The 20,765-nt window shown below is 45.0% G+C and overlaps 2 protein-coding genes across 3 annotated transcripts; both read left to right on the top strand.

The window, feature by feature from the left end:
* The first annotated feature begins 126 nt into the window (after window positions 1–126).
* LOC134066034 (bucky ball-like) lies at window positions 127–3,647 on the top strand. Of its 2 annotated transcripts, none has more exons than XM_062521202.1 (5): window positions 127–444; window positions 650–811; window positions 917–2,464; window positions 2,751–2,858; window positions 3,518–3,647. In XM_062521202.1, the coding sequence occupies exons 1-5, from the start codon at window positions 438–440 to the stop codon at window positions 3,634–3,636; spliced, it is 1,944 nt and encodes a 647-aa protein (XP_062377186.1). In that variant the 5' UTR covers window positions 127–437; the 3' UTR covers window positions 3,637–3,647. The 2 variants fall into 2 exon arrangements, with proteins under 2 accessions (XP_062377186.1, XP_062377185.1); XM_062521201.1 differs by having other exon boundaries at window positions 128–444; window positions 914–2,464.
* A 1,796-nt stretch (window positions 3,648–5,443) lies between these two features.
* buc2l (bucky ball 2-like) lies at window positions 5,444–8,866 on the top strand. The gene is made up of 5 exons (XM_062521671.1): window positions 5,444–5,574; window positions 5,812–6,023; window positions 6,323–8,386; window positions 8,483–8,569; window positions 8,686–8,866. The coding sequence occupies exons 2-5, from the start codon at window positions 5,816–5,818 to the stop codon at window positions 8,712–8,714; spliced, it is 2,388 nt and encodes a 795-aa protein (XP_062377655.1). The 5' UTR covers window positions 5,444–5,574; window positions 5,812–5,815; the 3' UTR covers window positions 8,715–8,866.
* Window positions 8,867–20,765: the final 11,899 nt, after the last annotated feature.

The following is a 20,765-nucleotide window of genomic DNA, read 5'->3' as shown; positions in this document are numbered from 1 at the left end:
TGCAGCACATCAGCAAGGATTGTCTGCCCTCTGCTGGAAAATACTTGACTTGTTTATTTTAGGCCTACAACTGAATTTAAATGTTCATAAACATGCGTGTTCGTATGATTTCTGTGGAGATCATATTAACATTATATCGGGTTGTTGTACATTCGTGCGATTAGGAATTCGCTTGAACACTGACATATCAATCATAGGACAATCAGGAAACAGCTGTGCGTTATAAAAGTCACTGATTGATGTGAAACTGATAGAATTTTGCTGCCCCTCTGTAATCATTTAGTTACCAGAGGTCCTTGTACTAACCACGACAAGGTGGCAAAATAATAATATTTATGTATGTTTTAATTAATCATATATATGTAACACCTCGCAATTCCTCTCCGCTTTATCCTACCTCGGCAGAATCCAGTGTCTTCTTGCGGCTAAACTAAAACATGGACGGTAATGCTTTACACAATCGGTTGATTCAAGTAAATGTAAAACATCAGACATGGTATCGTGTCTGCAAGTCAAATCCAAGTGTAAATCAATTTCTAGCCCTTGAAGCACAGTGGGTACATTTCGAATGTGTTACAGAGGCGCATGTGAATCGGAAATTGCAGGCTAGATCTATGTCAAATTGTTACAAAATAATTTCATCTTGCAGGAGCGAATCAATCTTCACAATCAGTGGCAGGCGCTCAATCCCAACAGCGGCCTGTCAGTCATCCACGACCATTTTGCTATGTGCAGCCACCCTCTCAACCTTATTACTCGTATCAGTGGCATACCAACAACCCATACAACCACTACAGCTTCCCCGGATCAGGTTTGATTATCACTACTGAAGTTTAACATTGTTACTGTAGGAGATAGGCCTAGGCTACAGTGGCATGTTGTCAACTCTGACTAATGTTGCTCTTCCTTTCAGCAGGTTTACCCTTCGGACGTACATGCGTCTCTCCCTATTCTTATATGCAGTATCCAGGATATGTCATGCCTCATGCTCCAGTGCATCTCCTTGACTACAGAAGAATGTATGACCCTCATTTCAACCCTGCAGCATATGACGCTGTTCGTCGCCACTATCCCCATGGCAGTGTGTCGAGGGAGACCACCTGCTCTGGTGCCCAGACAGACCCCAGTGATGCTTTGAACAAACTGATTGAGTGCCTAGATAAACTCCGCGCAGGCGAGGCCTCCTCTGAACGGGAGCTAGACTCCGGCGTCATCTCTCCGACATCTGGAGTCTCTTCACTGAGAGATGAGCCGAAAAAAGAGGAGCCAGAAGAGAGTAATCGGCAAGAGCCAATACAGATTCCCCAAGCATCTTCTGGGGCTGTGTTCAGCAATGCCACCACAACTGCATGCGAATCAAATACCCGTCACAGACAGCGGGAGGGCTGGTCAGTGGGTTCAGATGGCGAGCCACCTCTGGACACGTCATCTGTTCATGAGAAGCCTGAGCTTCTTGAGGAGGAGGAGGAGGAGGAGGAGGAGGATGAGGAGGAAGAAAATGACAATGATGTACATTTTCATCATTGCCATACTGAAAAGCAAGTCTTGACATCTGACCATCCACAAGATCATCCTGTTTGCTGTGGAGAAACCAAGAACTCCTCATTTGAAGGGTTCAGCCAAGGGCCAGAAGATGGCGCTACGCGAGGCACAGAGGAGATCAACAGGGTCGTCCCTCAGAGCAAAGCAAGAGCGGCAACCAAGGCGTCTGACACGGATGACGGTGATGACCTTGACCTGCCATACCGAATTGTCCATCTGCCTTTTGGCAAGGTGCTTTCTGCTGGAGTCATTCAGAAGAACTCTGCTGTCAAGGCTCCCTCCACTGTCCCTCCACTCTCCCTTGGCAATCCCTTCTATTATAGCTACTGTGCTCCACAGCTGGCCCACGAGCGCTTGAGTGTCCTCAGCCCTTCTCTGGACGAGCTGTCCTCAAGGGATGAGATGTTTTCCACTGACCTTGACGACATGGATCTGTTTCCAGGTCACGTGTACACTGGGGGAAGACGGCCCGAGTTGACTGCCATGCAAGTGCCAAAGCCAGCGCTGACCGAGAGTGGCACCGTGCGCCCCAGGAAGTACACATGTACCACGTGTGGGCTTCGGGTGCCCAAGAGGATGGCCACAGCAGAAGCGCATATCTCTGGAGCTTATTGCTGTGATGACCAGGCTGACTCCGACGAAGGCGCCATATCTGAAGCTGACGAAGAAAGCAGAAAGCCCTGCTCACGGAACATTAGACAGAAGGCTCCCAGCTGTCAAACCTTAAAGTCCACACGTCTCCAACACCAAGCAAAACCTAGGTCTAGGAGGCTGTACTGCAGAGAGAAAACCGATCACCAAGGACATTCAGAATGTAAGGCTCGGGACTATCCAATGCACAAGTGCTGTGAAGAATTGGCTGCTATGACCGAGAGGAGCCATAGACACGAGCTACGAGAGGAGCAACATAGGCCGTGCAGGGGTAACCCATTTTATCAATGACTTGTCATAACGGTGAATTTATCATTGTTTACGACACATACACATTTCACCATTGTTAAGTGAATGCCACCTTATTTTCAAGTGCTCATGTTTTTATTATTGTGTCATATGAAATGGTAGTAGGTACTGTAGTCGATTTTTTTTAATCAGTGGTGGATACTGTAATTCTCACTTTCAAACATTGAAATAGTTTAGGATGTGCCATAAGTATGTAGTCGGAAAACTCGGAATGCTTTGTTTCTGGCCTCTCTCTCTCTCTCTCTCAGAGAAACAGTGCAGAGAAGGTGAGGGCCTGCATCAGGACTGCCGAGAGATTGGAGGCGGAAAGGGTTCAGTTAAACCTTCAAAAGTTCAACCTTTGCCACAGAGACAAGGTACAGTTTTGTTTTCCTGAATTGTTTACTAAAGCATGCACTGACGTGATTGTAGATTTGTTTGTTTGATTTTCCATTTCCATAATTCCTTTGTCAATGAGATTAACCTAACTGTGGTTATAGGATTGAAATGAATGTGGGCTACTTTAGGTGGATTGGCCAGGGTCCTCTACATGAATCTAGCCTAACAATTCAATGAAAAATCTCCAGTGGATAATATTTGTGTTTCAGGACTAGGCTTAATTCTTAATGTAGTAACCCAGCCCCATGTCTACTCTGTGCAGTGCTACAGTAGTAATCCATAGTAAACTAAGGAGTGAGGCTGCCAATATGGCTGCCCACAAAGTTTTCACATCACGATCCCGAGCCCTATTGAACTCTCCTTCAGCACTCCAGAAGTGATTCCCTGAAGTTTCATTGCCTCAGGGCCCATGTGTAACTCCTGGTCTATGTTGTACTCTCTCATTTAGCTTTGACTCAGACCTTTTACAAACCCAGCCAACAGCCTCCTTTGTTCATGTAATTACTTCAGTTGGGCTACAACTGACTGAGGAACAAAGGTATTGACTGAAGCGATTCCTGTAGGAACAGACTGTCCATAGGGGAATTGTCTTTTTTTTTCCATTCAATTTTATGAATAATTCAATTTCAAATTTCAGCAAGGAGGGTCCAGAGGAGATCTGTGGCTAAGCCACAACTGTGTCAGAACTCCCAAAGCCAAAACCCAGAGAACGACGAAGAAGAGGAGGAAGATGGAGAGGAAGTAGAGCTGCCTTAGTTTCACGTGGGTAAAATACATTGTAGAGAGAACTTGATTTTAAAATGAGAGAAGCCAATAAAATATGAATAATTCCATTCTCTCATCCTTTTAGGGAGCACAAACTGGAAGAACATGATGTCCACATAAATGCACAAAGGGTTTTGCGGTGGTGGATGAATTTACAGAGTAGGTCACAGTAGTCACTGAAAAATGCACAGAATACCATAATCTTTGAGTTTGATATTCATCACACACATTTTGTATACTAATTTGCACTATGCTGGTTACACTTTAATTTTGGTGAAGGGTCATTATGGCGCTTATGAAAATGTTTTGTCATCTTCTTGCTCTTTGAACACTTAGTTTCCCTTGCTGCAATGCTTTGCAGTGAAGATGGCATTAAAATATGTGCAATTCTCACAGATTTGTATCACATCTTTTCTTGAACACTGCTCCCCCTTTGTATGTTAGTTTATCTACAGTATAGTTTAAACATCTTGTTTACTGTTATACGGTTTACTATACTATTCTTTACCTCCTAAAGAATACCGAAATCAAACCCTCTGTCCCTGAGTGATGGTCATAAACGTGATTGTGTATGTGTGACTGCCATTCAATTTGTCACTTGACGTCTTTAGCATCGTTCAATTATTTAAGATCTTTAAGGGTGGCTCAGTAACAAAAGTTGATTTAAACTTTTTCTAAGCATAGTGGTGTTTCTAAAGCCTACCTTACACTGACAAGATTTGTGAAAGATTCTTGAAAGACTGTAGTCTTTTTAGTAAAGCTTGAATGAGCATTAGTTAAAGACTACAATCTTTCCCAAATCTTGTCAATGTAAGGTAGGCTTTCAAGTGTGCAGAATTCTCTATCCTGTCAGTGCAAAATCCAGGCAATTATGTTTAGGAATGACGGTGACAACGTGCAGAGGTAGTTGGTTAAATGGGGTGCCTCTCAACAGCTCTCCTCGACGCTCGATCCTCGAGGGGAGTTCCCACTGATCTATAACTAATATTGGATAGACTATCCCATTGTTGCCGCCCCATCATTCTTTATCTAGATCAGTGAGGACGAGGATCGAAGAAGGAAGGGAGTGTGTATAAAAGACCAAATGAGAGGCACTCGTGGTGTCATTTTCAATCCTGTTCCAGCCACACTAACCTAGCCTACTTAACTAAACTGATAAGCATTCATGATTAGCTGAACACGCTTGATTTAGATGATTCTAGATCATTGGGGTGACACTGATGTCAATCAGGTGTGCTTGTTGCAGGATAAAATAGATGAATGAATGCAAAGTAGGGGGCTTTCCAGGACCAAGACTCAGAATGCAACAAAATAAATTTTATTTGAACACATGTGTAGGTGTCGAATGCCTGGGTTTATGCAGAGATGTTCTTTAAAATGTCTATATTGCAAAAGTAGTTCTAAAATGATATGTGTGACATTTGTACATTTTGGAAGATGCTCCATATTTGTGATGAACATGATGTCACATGAGGAGGAGACAGAGATGAAAATATGTTTAATATGCAGTGGACTGTTAATGGGGGTTTATTTAGCATTCAATACTTATGCTGAGCATATTATCAAAACATTATTAATTTGCATTTTGTCATAATTTATTTGTGCTTATTAACACCTCTGGCTCCAGCTAAAAATAACTGAGCCAAATATTTTCGATAAATACAAAGGGTTCTTTGTCAGAGATAAGTAATACCGTAATTGGCAAATGACCACCACAGCATCCATTTGTGTTAATCAATTGGCCCCTAATTGGCTTGCAGGGAGGCTGAGTCCTGCCCGCCTCCAGATTGGTGTGATTGGCCAGGGTCCTAATTTCCGTAGTTTCGATGGCCAGTCAGCTTCTTTAAACACATTTCCCAAATGTTTAAAACCAGAGGAATACAGCAGCACTGTCGTTTGTCTCTGTAACTGCTGACATTTGCATTGCAAGTAGGTTTGGTACTATGGTATTGCTTCACCAATTGCAAATTGTTCCCTTTAAAAAAAGGGAACATGGTCTGTAGCATGTTTCAATGTACATGAAACATATTATGTCAATTGTTTGTGACCTTATTAGCTTGCATGTCACATTCCCTCATGCTCCTTTGTGTGGTTTTGTGTGCTATCCCTAATTGTGCTCTGAATTTGAAGTGCTAAGTAAACTATGTTGTGGTTCCCCCCGTACAGAGACATGGCAGCCACAGCTCAGCCTGCTCAAGCGCCTCGGCACCCTGCCCCTGGGCCCTACGGAGCCCCTCATCCTCATCCTCATCCTCATCCTCACCCTGAGGACCCCCACCAGCGCACGCGCCCGTTCTTCTACGTGCAGCCGGCGCAGCCGTATATGCCTTACCAATGGCCGGTGCCCTACAACCCATACTGTGGGTTTCCCGGGATGGGTAGGCACTTTAAAATGTGTTCAGTGTGTGCCGTAATTTCCTGACTATTAGCCGTGGCTTATACTTTGATTTTGTAAAGTTTCTTCAGCTATGTGGTTAATACAGGGGGGCAGTTATTATGGTGTTAATATGGTTTTGTTTCTTTAACTTGCATACAACACTGCCCTGTGGCTTATACACAATGCGGCTTATATGCGGGAGATTACTGTAATTAATCCCAAACTGTCCTGAATGAACTTTTAAGCTTGTGAAACATGTCACATTGTCGCATAATTTTAAATTTGTATTTATTTGTGCAGGTTATCCCCCCATGGGCTTCCCCCCTTTTCCTCCCTCTCCATATGTTGATGCCCCAGGCTACATCATGCCTCACTCCCAGTTACACATGGTGGACTACAGACGCATGATGAACCCTCATATGGCACCAACCGTGGCCTACCAGGCCCGGCGCTTCCGCTATCAGCACACCACCAACCCACGGGTGATGATTAGCTCGGAAGTCCAAACGGACCCGACCGTTGGCCAAGGACAGAGCCCGATCCGAAGCACCTCTAATGGTGGCCCAACTAATTGCGAGTCTGGCAGGGGCACGTGCTCCACTGGCACTGCCTCCACCTCCACCTCCCCGTCCTCTGCCTCATCTCCTGAGGAGAGGACCCCTGAGCGCTCGGAGCCTGTGGCCATGGCCATGTCACAGCCGCCAGCCAGCAGCACTTTTGTTGGCTCTGCCACTCCGAGAACCACGGTTATCCAAGACCACATTCTGTTCCAGGCTGAGGAGGTGCAGATCAAGTGCAGTGGGACCGTAGCGGACCTGAAGATCGCCCACCGCGAAGAGACCACCAAACTGGTGTCGGACCTGAATGGTGGGTCGCTACGCTGTAATGCTGGAGCCCCATGCGTATCGGAGGGTGGAGCAGCCCAGGATCCTGAGGAGCTCAAGAAGGACATCGAGTCGATGAGAGGCTCTGCTCCATGTGAGGAGGCGTCCGCTGAGGAGCCCTGCCTAGCACCCTGCCCAGACATCCTCCTGACCGCAGCCTCCTCTGGCTCCAGTGAGCCACTGTCTCCAGCGGAAGGGTCTGCAGAAAAGCCAGATGTTCCAAATACAGATGCTGTGAACATCACCTTGACTGATCAGGCTAAAACCATCACCGCTGATGTAGACTCCTCCGTTGTGGCCTGTGGAGAGCTCAACAAGGACGACTACGACCTCTTCCCCAGCAGCAAGAACTCCCAGTTCAAGATTCTGCACCTGCCGTTTGACCTGCAGTTTGGGGAAGTGCAGCACCTGGAGACGTCGGTGTGGTCTGTGGAGTCCTTGATGCCGTACGTGCCCAACAGCGAGTGGCTGATCCAGAACGGCCTGATGACCCCTCAGAAGGAGCCCCTGAGTCCCCTGATGGAGGACCCCATCAGTCCCACCCTAGCAACCGACGTCGATTCCCTGCAGGAGCGGCAGCAGACCGTGGCCGGAGGTGAACCTGATCCACACGACTCCATGACTTCCTTGGAGTCCCTACCGCCCTATCTGCCGTCTGCTAGTTGGCTGGCAGACTTCGGGAACGTGTACCTCTACCACAAGATGCAGCCCAATGTTGGACAGCAGCTCAGCCTTCATGGGAGTGCCTCCCAAGACGAGCCCAGTCAGGAGCTCAAAGTTGGGCAGCATGTATCCCAGACCTCCTCTGGCCCTCCCTCCAGACGCAGAGAGGACTGCAGCAGGCACAAGAGGAGGACTGGAGTGGCTAGTGACGTGTCTGACCACGAGTGCCAAGCCAAGTCATCCCATGGACAGAACTTGCTATCCCCCCCGCACCCCCCTCACCAGGGGCAGTGTGTCTGTAACCAATCTTTCACCAAACGTGGAGGATCCTCCCCAAGTCCCACGCCCAGTATGAGGCGCCACAAGCATCCTCACCCGCAGCGAGATGCTGCCAAATCCCCAGGCTTTGCCACTTGCAAGTGTTTGCCCGGTAGGTCAAAGTCTTCAACCAAAGGATCTGGCTCTGATGTCCCTGGACGCCTTAACGAGGAAGATGACACGACTGAGGGAGAGGCCTCCGAGAATAGTCTGCGCTCTCTCACCGGGTCCAAGAGGGCCTCCGAGGCTAGGAAGGCCCAACACGTCAGGCGACACTCCGAGAAGTGCCCTGTGGCTCAGCGACCCAAACTCAGGGAGCAGAACTGCTCATGTGACATGCCAAAATGCACCCACCTTTTCTCTGGATCGAGGGAGGGCAACGGAACCAATCAACAAAACGACTCTGCGTGGCGGCGGGGTGAGGTGGACCCTGTGATGTCCAGTGTAGACCGACACAGGATTGCAGAGCAGAGAGGAGACATGCAGAAATATCAGCCTGGTATGGAAAACTGCAGTTTCCATTTTGAAATTTGTCTTATGCCAGGATAAATGTGTTAACCCCCCCCCCCTTTTTTTTCCCACATCCATCCCATAGAGAGAACATGGAGAAGACCATTGGTCTATGACCCAGAACCCCCCAAGGGTTTTAATAATCAGAAGAAACCACATTCACAGTCACAAGGTATGGTCCATTTTTCTTTTGAATTTTATGAGTTAGTAATTTGAACATGAAGGAGAGGGATGAGTCTAAAATAATTTGTAATATCTGTTTAATCAGTTTGACTTTGTTCTCTCTAGGTGGTCACAGAAAATTCACGCGATGCTGATCAACACTATACCACATGAAATGAGTGAAGGCACATTTTAATCACAAGTGTTCATATTTAATTTAATTATCTCTTTGAAAAGATCTTATTCACAACAATTTCACTCACATTTTACAATGAATGAATAAATTAAGCACTTTTTATATACAGAATATTGTATTGGCCTCTTTTGTTGCTACTATGTTTCTTTAAATCATTTGACCTTACTGGAGAGGAAGGTCATTTTTTAGTACTGATGAGGTGAAATGGTCTCCTCTTCAAATCTTGGATAGTCTGTAGTGAACTGTATACTGTAGTACCATCTGGTGGTATCATTACCAGTTTTAAACAGCAGGTGGAACTGTAGCTACAGCGGTCAGCATCAGATCATTTATGTGGCTGTGTACATTTCCCTGGTGCACTTGTTTATGTCTATTCAAACTTCCCACTCTAAGTCTGTACGGTTTTGTCAAATGTGTATGAAAATGCTCCCCTCATTAAAGCGTGGGTGAACTAGCCTGTGTTCCCCCACCCCCCAAAGCCTAATCCTCAAACTGCCAATTGGTTAAAAATGTGTACACAAACAAGGGATTTGGAGCTTTTTCTTATTTTGCATATCTTTACACGGTTGCCCTTTGTCCATGGCATACTGTTGTATGATCAGACCTCTAATTATGGTGACTACCACACTTCTCCTTCATACGTGCTTTGATATAAGATGCATTTATTCACTGCTGTGAAGCAATGACTCCAAGCCATTTTAGGCACCATGCCCTTGGTTTGGTAATAAACACAATATATAGGACGTACATTGATATGCTGTGTTTGTACAGTTGGAATTGAAATGACCAGACAAGGAAGGATGAAGTGAATTTTTGTATGGTCTTACTTTAAACTTTGTCAGCTACATATTGCCTTCAGTTGAGTCTTTTCTCTACACCCTCTGAAGCACAGAAGAGCTTCCACTCAGGCCTAACAGCATATTCTCTCCTGCTCTGTGCTCTTGTGTTATTCCGGAGTATAATGAAGAGCAATGTATTTCTGAGTGATAACAATGCTTTGAAAACGAGCGTTGGGAGATGGAGAGCAGTGTGGAGAGGGTGGAGAGACAGCTGGAGGATAGCCGACTGATCAGCCAGCTCTTATGATTTCCCCTCTGATTTGTTTGTCTTTTACTGAAGGAGGGGGATGACAGCTCCGTGTGACTATCACCATGATTCCTGTTTGTAGATTTGTCAACTCTCGTTTGCTGGATGCACAGATGCACCGCTGTGACCCGCAGGGCTTCATTCAGACGGGTCCTGAGAGGGAGCGAGAAAGACAACAGCTTGCATTACTTGTGGAAAGTTTCAGAGAAATAAGTATCTGTTGGGTTGTTTTGGGCTTGTGGCCTTGTGCATTTCTACTTCAGTGTGTAGCTGTCTGTCTCCCAGGCATGCTGTGTTTTGCCGAGTCTGAGTATATGCACTCGTATATGAGTGGGATGCTGCTGATGTGTAGTGGTGTGGGTGGTGGAGTGAATCGATCCACAGGAGGTTAAGAGCATCTCTTCACACGCTTTAGAAATCTCCTGCACCTCTGTCAAGCTGTCAACAGCGCATCCGAAGAGAGAGAGCCATGTGCATGTCAAACACTGCATCTAATAGCGGAGACACAAATCATCACACTGTGTCCATGACTGGAAGGAGGAAGGCAAGCTACTCACTTTAAAAAAACAAAATGAGGAGCCCTGGAAAAACAAAGCATGAAACTGTAAGTGTTTCAAATGAACATTTTGAATGTTAAGAAGACAGACTGTTATGAATGTCCGCTGATAGATAGGCTTTTTTTTTATCCAAAAAAGGATTTACATTTTAATTCTCTCTTGCTCATTGCAACACTTCAAAATGTAAACAAATATATAAACCTGCTGCTACAATTTAAGTAATTTTAAGTCATAGATTTGTATTTTTTTTTATTCAACTGATGCTCCAAAGATTTTAGTGCAAACACAGATTTTAATGAACTATTCTAAATAGTCTTCATGTAAATCAATGTAAAAATCTAACTTTTCAAACATTGCTCAACAGAATACAGGATCAGATTTAGGAGGGCACCCATCTATGTTTGGGTGAGGCTGTGAATCATGCCCAGACAATGTCTTGGAATTCCCCTGCTTTTAGAAAACAACGCAGGATGTGGCTTGTAAGAGAAGCTCTTCAGTGAGTCTCACGCAGAGCATATAATACTGTATATGCACACCACACCTGCATCTCCTCTCAGACTGTGTGTCTGGAAAATGGACTCAATTTGTGTCCATGGAAAGAAAATGAGAGTGAACCTCACATCAAAACAACGCTTCACATTACTCTGCATGTTAGCTTTTTTATTTTCAAATAAATCCATAAACATATCTGCCTATACTGAACTCTAATCCTGTGAGCAGTTTCATTCAATGTTTTGAACATTCAGGAGACTGGAAAAAGAAAGAGTTTCCATGAAGAGCAAAGGATGATGGAGGAAGCATTTAACCATTGTGATATCGGCAGCTCAAGCTCTAGATCATTTTGGAAGAGGATGTAAACACCGTCCAGTTGGCAGCAAATTTTCTGACCTCTCTCCGTTGCCTGAGGGACAACATTCCCCAATCAGTACAATCCCCTGCTGTCATCTCCCCACAACACTGCCCTGCAGGCTGCTTGTCTGCTGACATCATCTCTTCGCTATTGTGCAAAATGGTCACACTATTAAAGCATCTGGAACTGATGTCATATATAAAAAACAAGTTGGTTTGTGCAGTTTTTTGGGCACAAGGAGAATATTTTAGCTGGTTCCTGCCTTGGTAGCTTTCAACATGAGTTGAATGTCCTTGATATCCTCCTCTAAGTGAGGAGATAGACTGTAGACTGTAGATATTCTTGACTTTTCCTTGTTATTGATGGAATTTCTACCTCTTAAGAGAGGCCACCATAGATTGTTGATTTCTCATTATTATGTTCAAAACCACAAGGTCTCTACCTTCTACTGAAATCATTCTTTTAGCAAATTCTGCCTACTGCCTGAGATGGTCAGGATTCAAAAGAGAGACAGAAGATGAAACTACAAGTTTCCCATTCAAATGCAATGCAGCAGAAGTGTCAGATGAGTAAAGCTATCTCTACATTCTTCAAAAGCAAACTATCGAATTTTCTAACCGTAGCAGAAAGGCAACAACAGTGTCAGAAAGGTCACAATAACAGCAACCCTATCCTTAAATATCACATCACCTCACCTTTGATTCTCTCTTTATATTACTAACCAATGTATTATTTCATAAGAAGCTTTCACATTTTCACAATTTGTTAACATGTCTTCGCTGCTGTAAAAAAAAAAAAAAAACTTAATCAACACTAAAATGCTAAATGGTATGTCTGTTTCTCTTTCAAATAAAAGGATATCTCTTGTGAAACAAGAATGCAACAGCAGTTTCATCAAAATCAAGGGCAGGCATTGGAGGCAATTTGGAAGGAATGTGGTGAATGGATGTAAATAGTGCTGCAATACTGTAGGGCTCTGGTTTCAGGTTCCAGATGTGGAATGTAACTCTGTCTCGGAGAAGTAAAATATCTGAAATACAGACATGGACAAAATCAAGAGGAGAGAAATTATGGGGACCCATCGAGCTTTGCTCTCTCATCATTTCAGCCTTACATAAGAGGTGGTCGTACTGTACACCAAAAGATACATTTTCAACTCTCTAAATGAGTGTAACAGTGTTGTGGTCTGGAACTGGATCTTTGCCAACACTCCCCCTGACAGACATACAGTACATGCATACACGCGCGCGCGCATGCACATACACACACACACACACACACATACGCACACACACACACACACACACACATGCACATACACACACACACACACAGACACACACACATACGCACACACACACACACACACACACACACACACACACACACACACACACACACACGTATATAGACATGCATGCGCGCACACACACACACACACACACACACACACACACACACACACATACACACACACACACACACACACAAACACACACATACACACACATACGTGTACAAACATGCATACACACACACACACACACACACACACACACACACACACACACACACACTGTTCATGTAAACTCAGTAAACAAACCTTGCAAAGAACAGGCCTGGAAACCATGATTGCTACCACATGTACATGGCCTCTCCTCCCCTCGTCTTACAAGGGCGATATTGAGCCCGTGTGTTTGGATCAGGAGACTTTTCCATTGCTACTAAAGAGGCCAGATTCTTAAAAACACTCTTGCACATCTCATGCATATCGTACAAACTACACATCACCAAAGTTTGATTAAACCAATAATCAACTTTTATAGATAATTACCTTTTTATGATGGTCACCTATATGTACCATCCATGTATGCATGACTTCTGCATGTTAATTCCTTGAGGAGAGTATGCAGTGTGTTTAACCATTCCCCAAACTTCAACTTCAACAAACACACTCATTTTGCACTCATCAATCAGTGGCCTGTTTTCGAGAGAAGAGTGCAGTAGGAAAAGGCAGGAAAGCTGAAGGAGTGGCGAAGACTGCCTTCGTTATGGAAACTATTTAGTGAGGCACCTTTTAGAAGTGAACAGGGATGTAATGCTGGAGGGGCTTCACCGTGGAGAGTTATCATCAGCAGGAGGCTTTGCAGGGTCTACTGCATTTCTGTCTCCTTGCATATTATTTGTTTGAATTGGTGATTTTAGTTTAATTAAATAAAGATGGTTCATTTCCAAGAAAAAAAAAAAAAAATATATATATATATATATATATGAGTGCACTCTTTCTCTGTTGCCACCCAGATATTGCGGGACTTTTATAAATCTGTCCTCTGGCTGCATCTCAGCCTCAGTGATTTCCACAGACCTTGCAGCTCTATCTGGGATTAGCGGATCTCAGAAACGACTTTCAATTGAATTGGTGTGCAGTTTGAGAGACAGAGCTAGAAACAGACAGCATGTGTGTGTGAGTGTGTGTGTGTGTGTGTGTGAGAGAGATAGAGAGAGAGAGAGAGAGAGAGAGAGAGAGAGAGAGAGAGAGAGAGAGAGGAGAAGAGAGCAAGAAAAAGACAGAGTAAAGTGTGTGAGAGAGAGAGAGAGTAGGGTAGTGAGTGTGGATGCTGGCATGGTAAAGCTGGTGTGAAAATACACATATAGCTAATATGCTTTAGCTGCTTCCACTGATGATATACTGGTGAAATCCCAGTAGTGGGGCCGTTAAACTCCCTCACCGCCTCAGGGACCGTATACCCACATCTCTCCACAGCCTCATATAACCGCCATGCAGCAGCAACAGCAGCAGCAGCTCTACAGACACAGGAGGACAGATCAGGACACATTGCATTGCCTTGCTGAGAGGCTCCTGTTAGGCTGAGATTCACACATCGGGCTTAATTGATCCATTGTCCGTTTATCAGATTGAGACTATATGGTCTACTCTAGAGCTTGTCCGTTTATCAGATTGAGACTATATGGTCTACTCTGGAACTTGACTGATGTGAGCGTGAGGGAACTATAAATATTAAAACAGTCATTTAATCTGGCTGTTTATAAGATATGTGGTTTGTGGTATATGTGTGTGCGCACTGTAGACCAACTGTTTATGTTTCCAGTTACTATGTGGCAACTGCTTGAGTTGACATGTCACACACACACGGAATGCAATACGGGTTAGATCAGCGTGACTATTGATCCCTCCAGTCCAGGCACCATGAGTTTATTACACAGAACAAGAAGGAGGGAGAGGGAGAAAGAGAGAGAGAGAGAGAGGGAGAGAGAGAGATGAAAAAACTAAGAAAATCTATCTATGTGTCTGGTAAAAGAGATACAGCCAAATCTCTCTGTGTGAGTGAGTGTGTGTTTGTACGCCTGTGCATGCCTGTGCGTGTGTGTATGTGTGTGTATGTGTGTGTGTGTGTGTGTGTGTGTGTGCGTTTGTGCGCTCGTGCATGCCTGCCTGTGTGTGTGTGTGTGTGTGTGTGTGTGTGTGTGTGTGTGTGTGTGTGTGTGTGTGTGTGTGTGTGTGTGTGCGTGTGTGTGTGTTAGCTGGAGGCTGATGGGTTTACAGCTTTTTAAGAGACCCCTCCAGGGAGGTTTAATGAATGTAAGCACACACACTCTCTCCTCTCTCACCATGCCCTTCCTGAATACAATGACATCTGAAGGTGTGTGTTGAGCAGGCTAATCTGCAACAGCACAGTAGAAATAAACGTGACGGCCCTGTATTTCAACCACCTCCTAGTCTGCTAATATTTTAATCTTTTTCTGCAATATGCACCCACATGAATTACTAACAGCAACATGTCTAATACAGTATATATTTAAACAACACGTGAACAGAAAATACTCTCTTTATGTGCTACTTTAAACATTATTTTAGTATGAAATGACATGTATGCTATAAATGCTGCAACTCCAGATGTTGGACACATTCAACATTATTCAGTTTGATGTTGATCATTGTATTGATTTAGATAGTTGACATTTCTGTATCTCCTCTCCATTCCTTCTCATTGGCATGCTGTCCAGGACTTGCCAGAATGCCAACACCCCCTATTCATATAATCACGTGTCTGTGCAAGAAAAACACTTGGATAATGTGTCGTCTCTCGTTTTCCCTTGTAAATGGCATGTTATATTTCTTTTTTTTTGGGGGGGGGGGGGGGGGGGGGGGGGCGTCTTGACATGAAAGTCAAGAGACAGAAGGGGGGTCCTTGAAGTCTCCACCTCACCCGTGAGTGCAAACGTGAGAGGAGTAACCCCCTCTTTATGGCCTCTCTGAGGCTCTTCAGTCCTCTGTGCTGGGCTCTTGTCCACCAACAGCCATTAAAAAGTGGGGCCCACGTGCAGGTTCATCCGTGGCCACTTCTCCTTCACCTCGTGTCAGCCTGCCATTCTCCCTTTACAATACATCCAATTATGCAGTGGCACCGCCAGCCCACTCCCCTCCCCTCCGCCGCCCACACACACACACCACGGTCACCTTCCCACTCGCACTATCGCTGGGATCTCACCTAGATTGGGGATCTGAGACTGAGAGAAGGCTTTTTTTTCGGCCTCTCCTTTTCCTCTTAACTGTTTTCATCTCTCTCTCTCTCTCTTTCTCTCTCTCTCTCTCTTTCTCTCTTTCATTCTCGCTCTCTCTCTCTCTCTGGGTGCAGGAAAGGAAGTCATCTCAGGCAAGATGACAGGTGATGGTTTGGCACAGGGTTTTGATGAGTTGGCATAGTCTTATCATGGTTTAAGCATGAAGGCGCTGTGTGTGTGTGTGTGTAGGGGGGGGGGGGGATGGATGTGTCTTTCTACTGCATGAAGACTGGAAGGTGATCAATCTTGAACAGCTTGCCTTTAAAACCGCTATCTCTGGTAGTGCAGAAAGGGAAATGATACGAGAGCTTTTATGTGTCTGGTTGGTTCTGATGCTTTCTGTACTCATGCTTGACTGATTGAAATTGGTCCAAGAGGATGATTTTGGTCTCATAAAGTTTAGACCTGAATTACGGATATATTCAAGCTCTTCCTCATGTTCTTGGTTCGGAGTTGTCTGCTGAAATGGACTGAGCCCAGATGGGGAGGGGACGGAACTGTGCGTGCGTATGTGAGAAGAGAGCACCTCCCTCTGATCGGCTCCTCTCATATCTCATTCTGCTCATCTGCTCAGAGGTGGGCGAAGCAACAAGATGAGGATATCTGACTCCACCATCTTCCTCTCCATCTCTCTTCAACTCTTCCTCTCTCTTTCATTTTGTTGTCTTACTCTTGTCACAGCTGTTTGATAGTGGAGATGTTATCGGGGATGTTCTAGGACATCCTAGTATACATGTACAGTATAGAGGCAAAGACACTGATTGCTGTTTTTATTTGCATGAACTTGGTGCATGCTTTGGAACACTCTAATTTTAGGATTTTGGAATATTGAAATTTTGTTAGCATAAAAAACATCAACTTTAATCCAAATCTATCTGGAGAGTGTAGCATTTAGGATTTGTCCATTATTTAGACAGTGATGATGAACCAGCTGGGAGATCATGGATGTATGTAACAAACATCTGAAAGCCCCATGATCACACATGTCCAAAATCAGGATTATTACGAACTGTGACTCGGGAGGCTTGTGTTCTCATTTAGTGGTCTTGTCTGGGCTCTCATCTTGCTGTTCAGCAATGAGACTATCAACATAAATACTATGGTCACAATTCAATCAGTAGTGCATTCTTCTCATTCAAAATGGGCTGAGATCAAATTCCTCAGAGCGCCATCCCCTCCCAAAAAACATGGTCCTGGAACATATCTCTGTGAGCAGCAGTGTCCATTTGTTCACACAGTCACTCACACACTGGAATGGCTCAGCCTGTGGCTTACAAGAGGCCGCTGTCCAAAACAGGGCTAGTGGCACGCTAATGCTGTCTGCTTATCATAAATCTGCCAGTGACATCAATCGCGCCTCTGGGTGATGCATGCATGGCAAGATTTGACCGAGCATGGCTGAGAGCTCAACACAGCCTCCTCTCATGCTGAGTGATGCCTCCGTACACCATCTCAGTATGCCACACACACACACACATACACACACACACACACACACACACACACACACACACACACACACACACACACACACACACACACCACCACCACCCAGCCAGCACCACTACTACTATGCAGACCATCTCAGTCATAACCATCCATCTGCCCGAGCTGCATGCTAACACTGACAGCTATTAAACGTACAGTGTCAGAACTGAGCACTAACACTGGCAAGAGGTCTTGTTACCTCAGCCACACTGTCAGAGAAACTAAGCCACTGTACGAGCATGGCAAATAGTCCTCAATTAGACTGACACCGTGGAAAACGCAGATGGATTTAAAAGAGAGGCAGAGACATGGAGAGAAGGAGGGAGAGAAAATAGAGAGACAGTGAGACCGTCAGAGAGTGAAAGGGGGGAGAAAGAGAGCTGGAAAGCTGGAGAAAACAGAAGTACATACTTGCTCTGTAAGGGCTTCCCAGAGGAAGCTCTGAAGCAGACAGTGTCTTTTAGGGAACACGAGTTGTCTCCTCTCATCATCCCGGCACACTGCAGTGGGTAATGTGAGAGCTGCCGATGGCACAGGAGTCTCTTTGCATTTCATGCCATGCATAGCAAACTTTCAGACATGATTTCAGTGTCTTGTCAACTTGTCTCAGCATTGCGAAACACACAGGTGGCTGCCATCCTGCTCAAGATCGTACTATGACCAACACTAGTGCTGGCGCAGCACGGTCAAATATAGGTTTCGTCTACGTTTCTTTTTTCACCGACTTTTCGGTTGTCAATTCCTTGGAATACTGAAACTCCGGGGGAACATGAAACTGGGTGGGCATGCAACCCCACTAGGCTATTAGGCTCACCTCAACAAAATGTCTGCCAATGGTCGATCACAATTCAGAAGCCAAAACAATTTTTGAGTCGATATCTTGTGTTGCAAAGGTTTAAAGTCACCAAGATTTGACGTGCTGTACTGCCACCACAGGGCTTTTAGCTTCAGAGAAGACAGAAAAGATGGCACACAATACAGATCTTAGCAACGTCCTGGAGGGGATGAATTAAGTAGCCTGGTCCTACTTCTCCTAAGCCTACATAGACCTCTGTAGTTCGCCTACAAAAGCCACCATCTTTGCCCAAATAAGGAGATCTGGTATCTTGAGATTTTTTCTGTGGGAAAATAACATGGGGGTTTTCAATTATCGCCAATTTTTTGGGGGGGTTTTCAATTACCTGTTAAACTCTCGCGGGGATGATGACATTGGAAATGCAGACGTTTTTCGCTCCACAGTTTTGTCCACTGCCGTCTAGTGGATACTGTGATCTTCGATAGGTGAAGACAGCACACTTTGATCTTTGCTACCCCAGAGCTAACTTACAATGCAACTTTCCATAGGCAATTAGCTTCAATCGTCACGACCAGACGTTAGCGATTGGTTATGGCAGATCTGAGAGTCTCTGGGCAGATCCAATAGTTTTGAACATCAACAGAATATCCGCATTCAAGGAATTGGCATTGGCATGGCAATGGAAAGTGGCAAGACTCTGTACATGGTGAATGTACGAGAGTATGGTAGGACCAGACGAGAAGAAGAAGAAGAAGATGGTAGGACCAGGCTATGGATGAAGGGCACCATTCAGAGAATGATAGAAGATGAGAGACATGATCAATTACTGTGGAGCAGAGAAAGATGGATTAAAAGAGGGGAAGCCAAAGACACAGCAGTGGAGACAAACTAGAAGCTACGTCTAAATTCTTCAAACACACATTTGGTCATTTGATGCGTAATGAAGGTCACTAGGATGAATCACAGGAATCCTTCAGCATCTCAGTGAAAGAGTTCCCATAAAAAAGTGTGTCCAGCGCTTGAGTTTGTGAGATGTAGTGTGCGCGTCTGTTGAGATGCTGCATTGTTACAGCTCCTCTCGACGGGAGGGAGAATGCCGTGGGCAAAACAGAGTGCAACAGGACATAAAACATGGCACAGCCTTGTCCAGAGATCATCAAATGACTGCATGAGACTGAAGATGTTTCTGCAGAACCTACGTGATGTCAAAGCTCAGGGAAAGACCTGAGGTGAACCAGACACTTCTCATCCAAAACGTTGCCTGAAGAAACCTCAGTCAGAGAGCAGATCACAAGACTGAGAGAGACACTTCGGAGTGCTGCCTTCAACTCCTCTGCTCAACTTAGGGGATACAGGTAGAATACTAAATGCAAGGCAACACTGTAACATATACTTGCAGGCCAAATAATCTCAAAAAGTTTCTTCTAGTGTTATGTTCCACAGACTGACTTAACTGTGTCTGTTGCTTTTGCTGTGACAGCATCACTAAGCATAAGAGGTTTCTCCCCCTAATCCCCAGCATTCAAAGCCAGCCGCTATCCTTAGACACTACTGGCTAGGCTGGGGAATACCACTGCCTCAGAAAAGTAGGACAAGTATGCAAATACATAATAACAAACACTTCAAAAAAAGGCGTACATGCATATGCACAGGCCAGGACACACCCACACACACACGCACACACAGGAACACACACACACACAAATACAGGAACACGGATCTTGTCACAACTGCATTTGTGGAGGTGGTTGTAAATGATTTGGAGGCTGTCATTTTATATCCTGCGGACAGTGCTTCTCTGGTGTGAAAATAGCTGAGCTGCAGCCTGATAGTCTTTAGAAAATCCTAAATGTATTTTTTGCAGCGCATTAGAGACACACACACACACACACACACACACACACACACACACACACACACACACACACACATGTAGGCTACACACACGCACACACACACACACACACGCTCTAAGAGGAGAGAGAGGGAGCGAGAGAGAGAGAGAGAGATGGAGGGAGAGAGAGAACTGCTTTCACATGTACATCTATCTGGTGGCACCATCACGTGAGGACTTCCCCACACTGATATCACACCGCCCATAACTCATAGGCAGCTTTTCATTCTATCTCATCAAATCCTCTGTGATCACAAATTCATCCTCTCTAAGCTCTCTCACATCCAAGCAACCCATTTTATAGCCTCTTTCCAGTCTTTAATGCATTAACATGGCCTAGCCTGCCTGTTACATTCACACATTCAATGGTATCTCTCCCAATGACAGTCAGGACCATTTCAGACAGCATGTAGCAAATGGTGATGTATGCCTGTGTGCGTGTGTGCGTGTGTGCGTGTGTGCGTGTGTGCGTGTGTGTGTGTGTGTGTGTGTGTGTGTGTGTGTGCATGTGTCAGTGTGCAAGCAGAGGATTCCCTGTAGACTGTCTCTCAATCATATTTAATCTTCTCTGATTCAAATAGCATTTTCATGTATTAAAAGTAAGCATGTAGGTGGTCGTAAAGGAGGAGTCACGGGCACATGAGACGCACCCACAATTTTAAGGTATCTTCCTGATAGGTCAAACTGGCTAAGGGGTGGGACGACAATGCAGTTGGTTTTAAAATAAGGAAGACAACATAAACAGCGAACCACCT

This window comes from Sardina pilchardus, chromosome 19 (assembly GCF_963854185.1).
Source record: "Sardina pilchardus chromosome 19, fSarPil1.1, whole genome shotgun sequence".
Taxonomy (NCBI): Eukaryota; Metazoa; Chordata; class Actinopteri; order Clupeiformes; family Clupeidae; genus Sardina; species Sardina pilchardus.
Note: the sequence above shows the minus strand (reverse complement) of the source record. Positions and strands in the feature narration are given on the sequence as shown.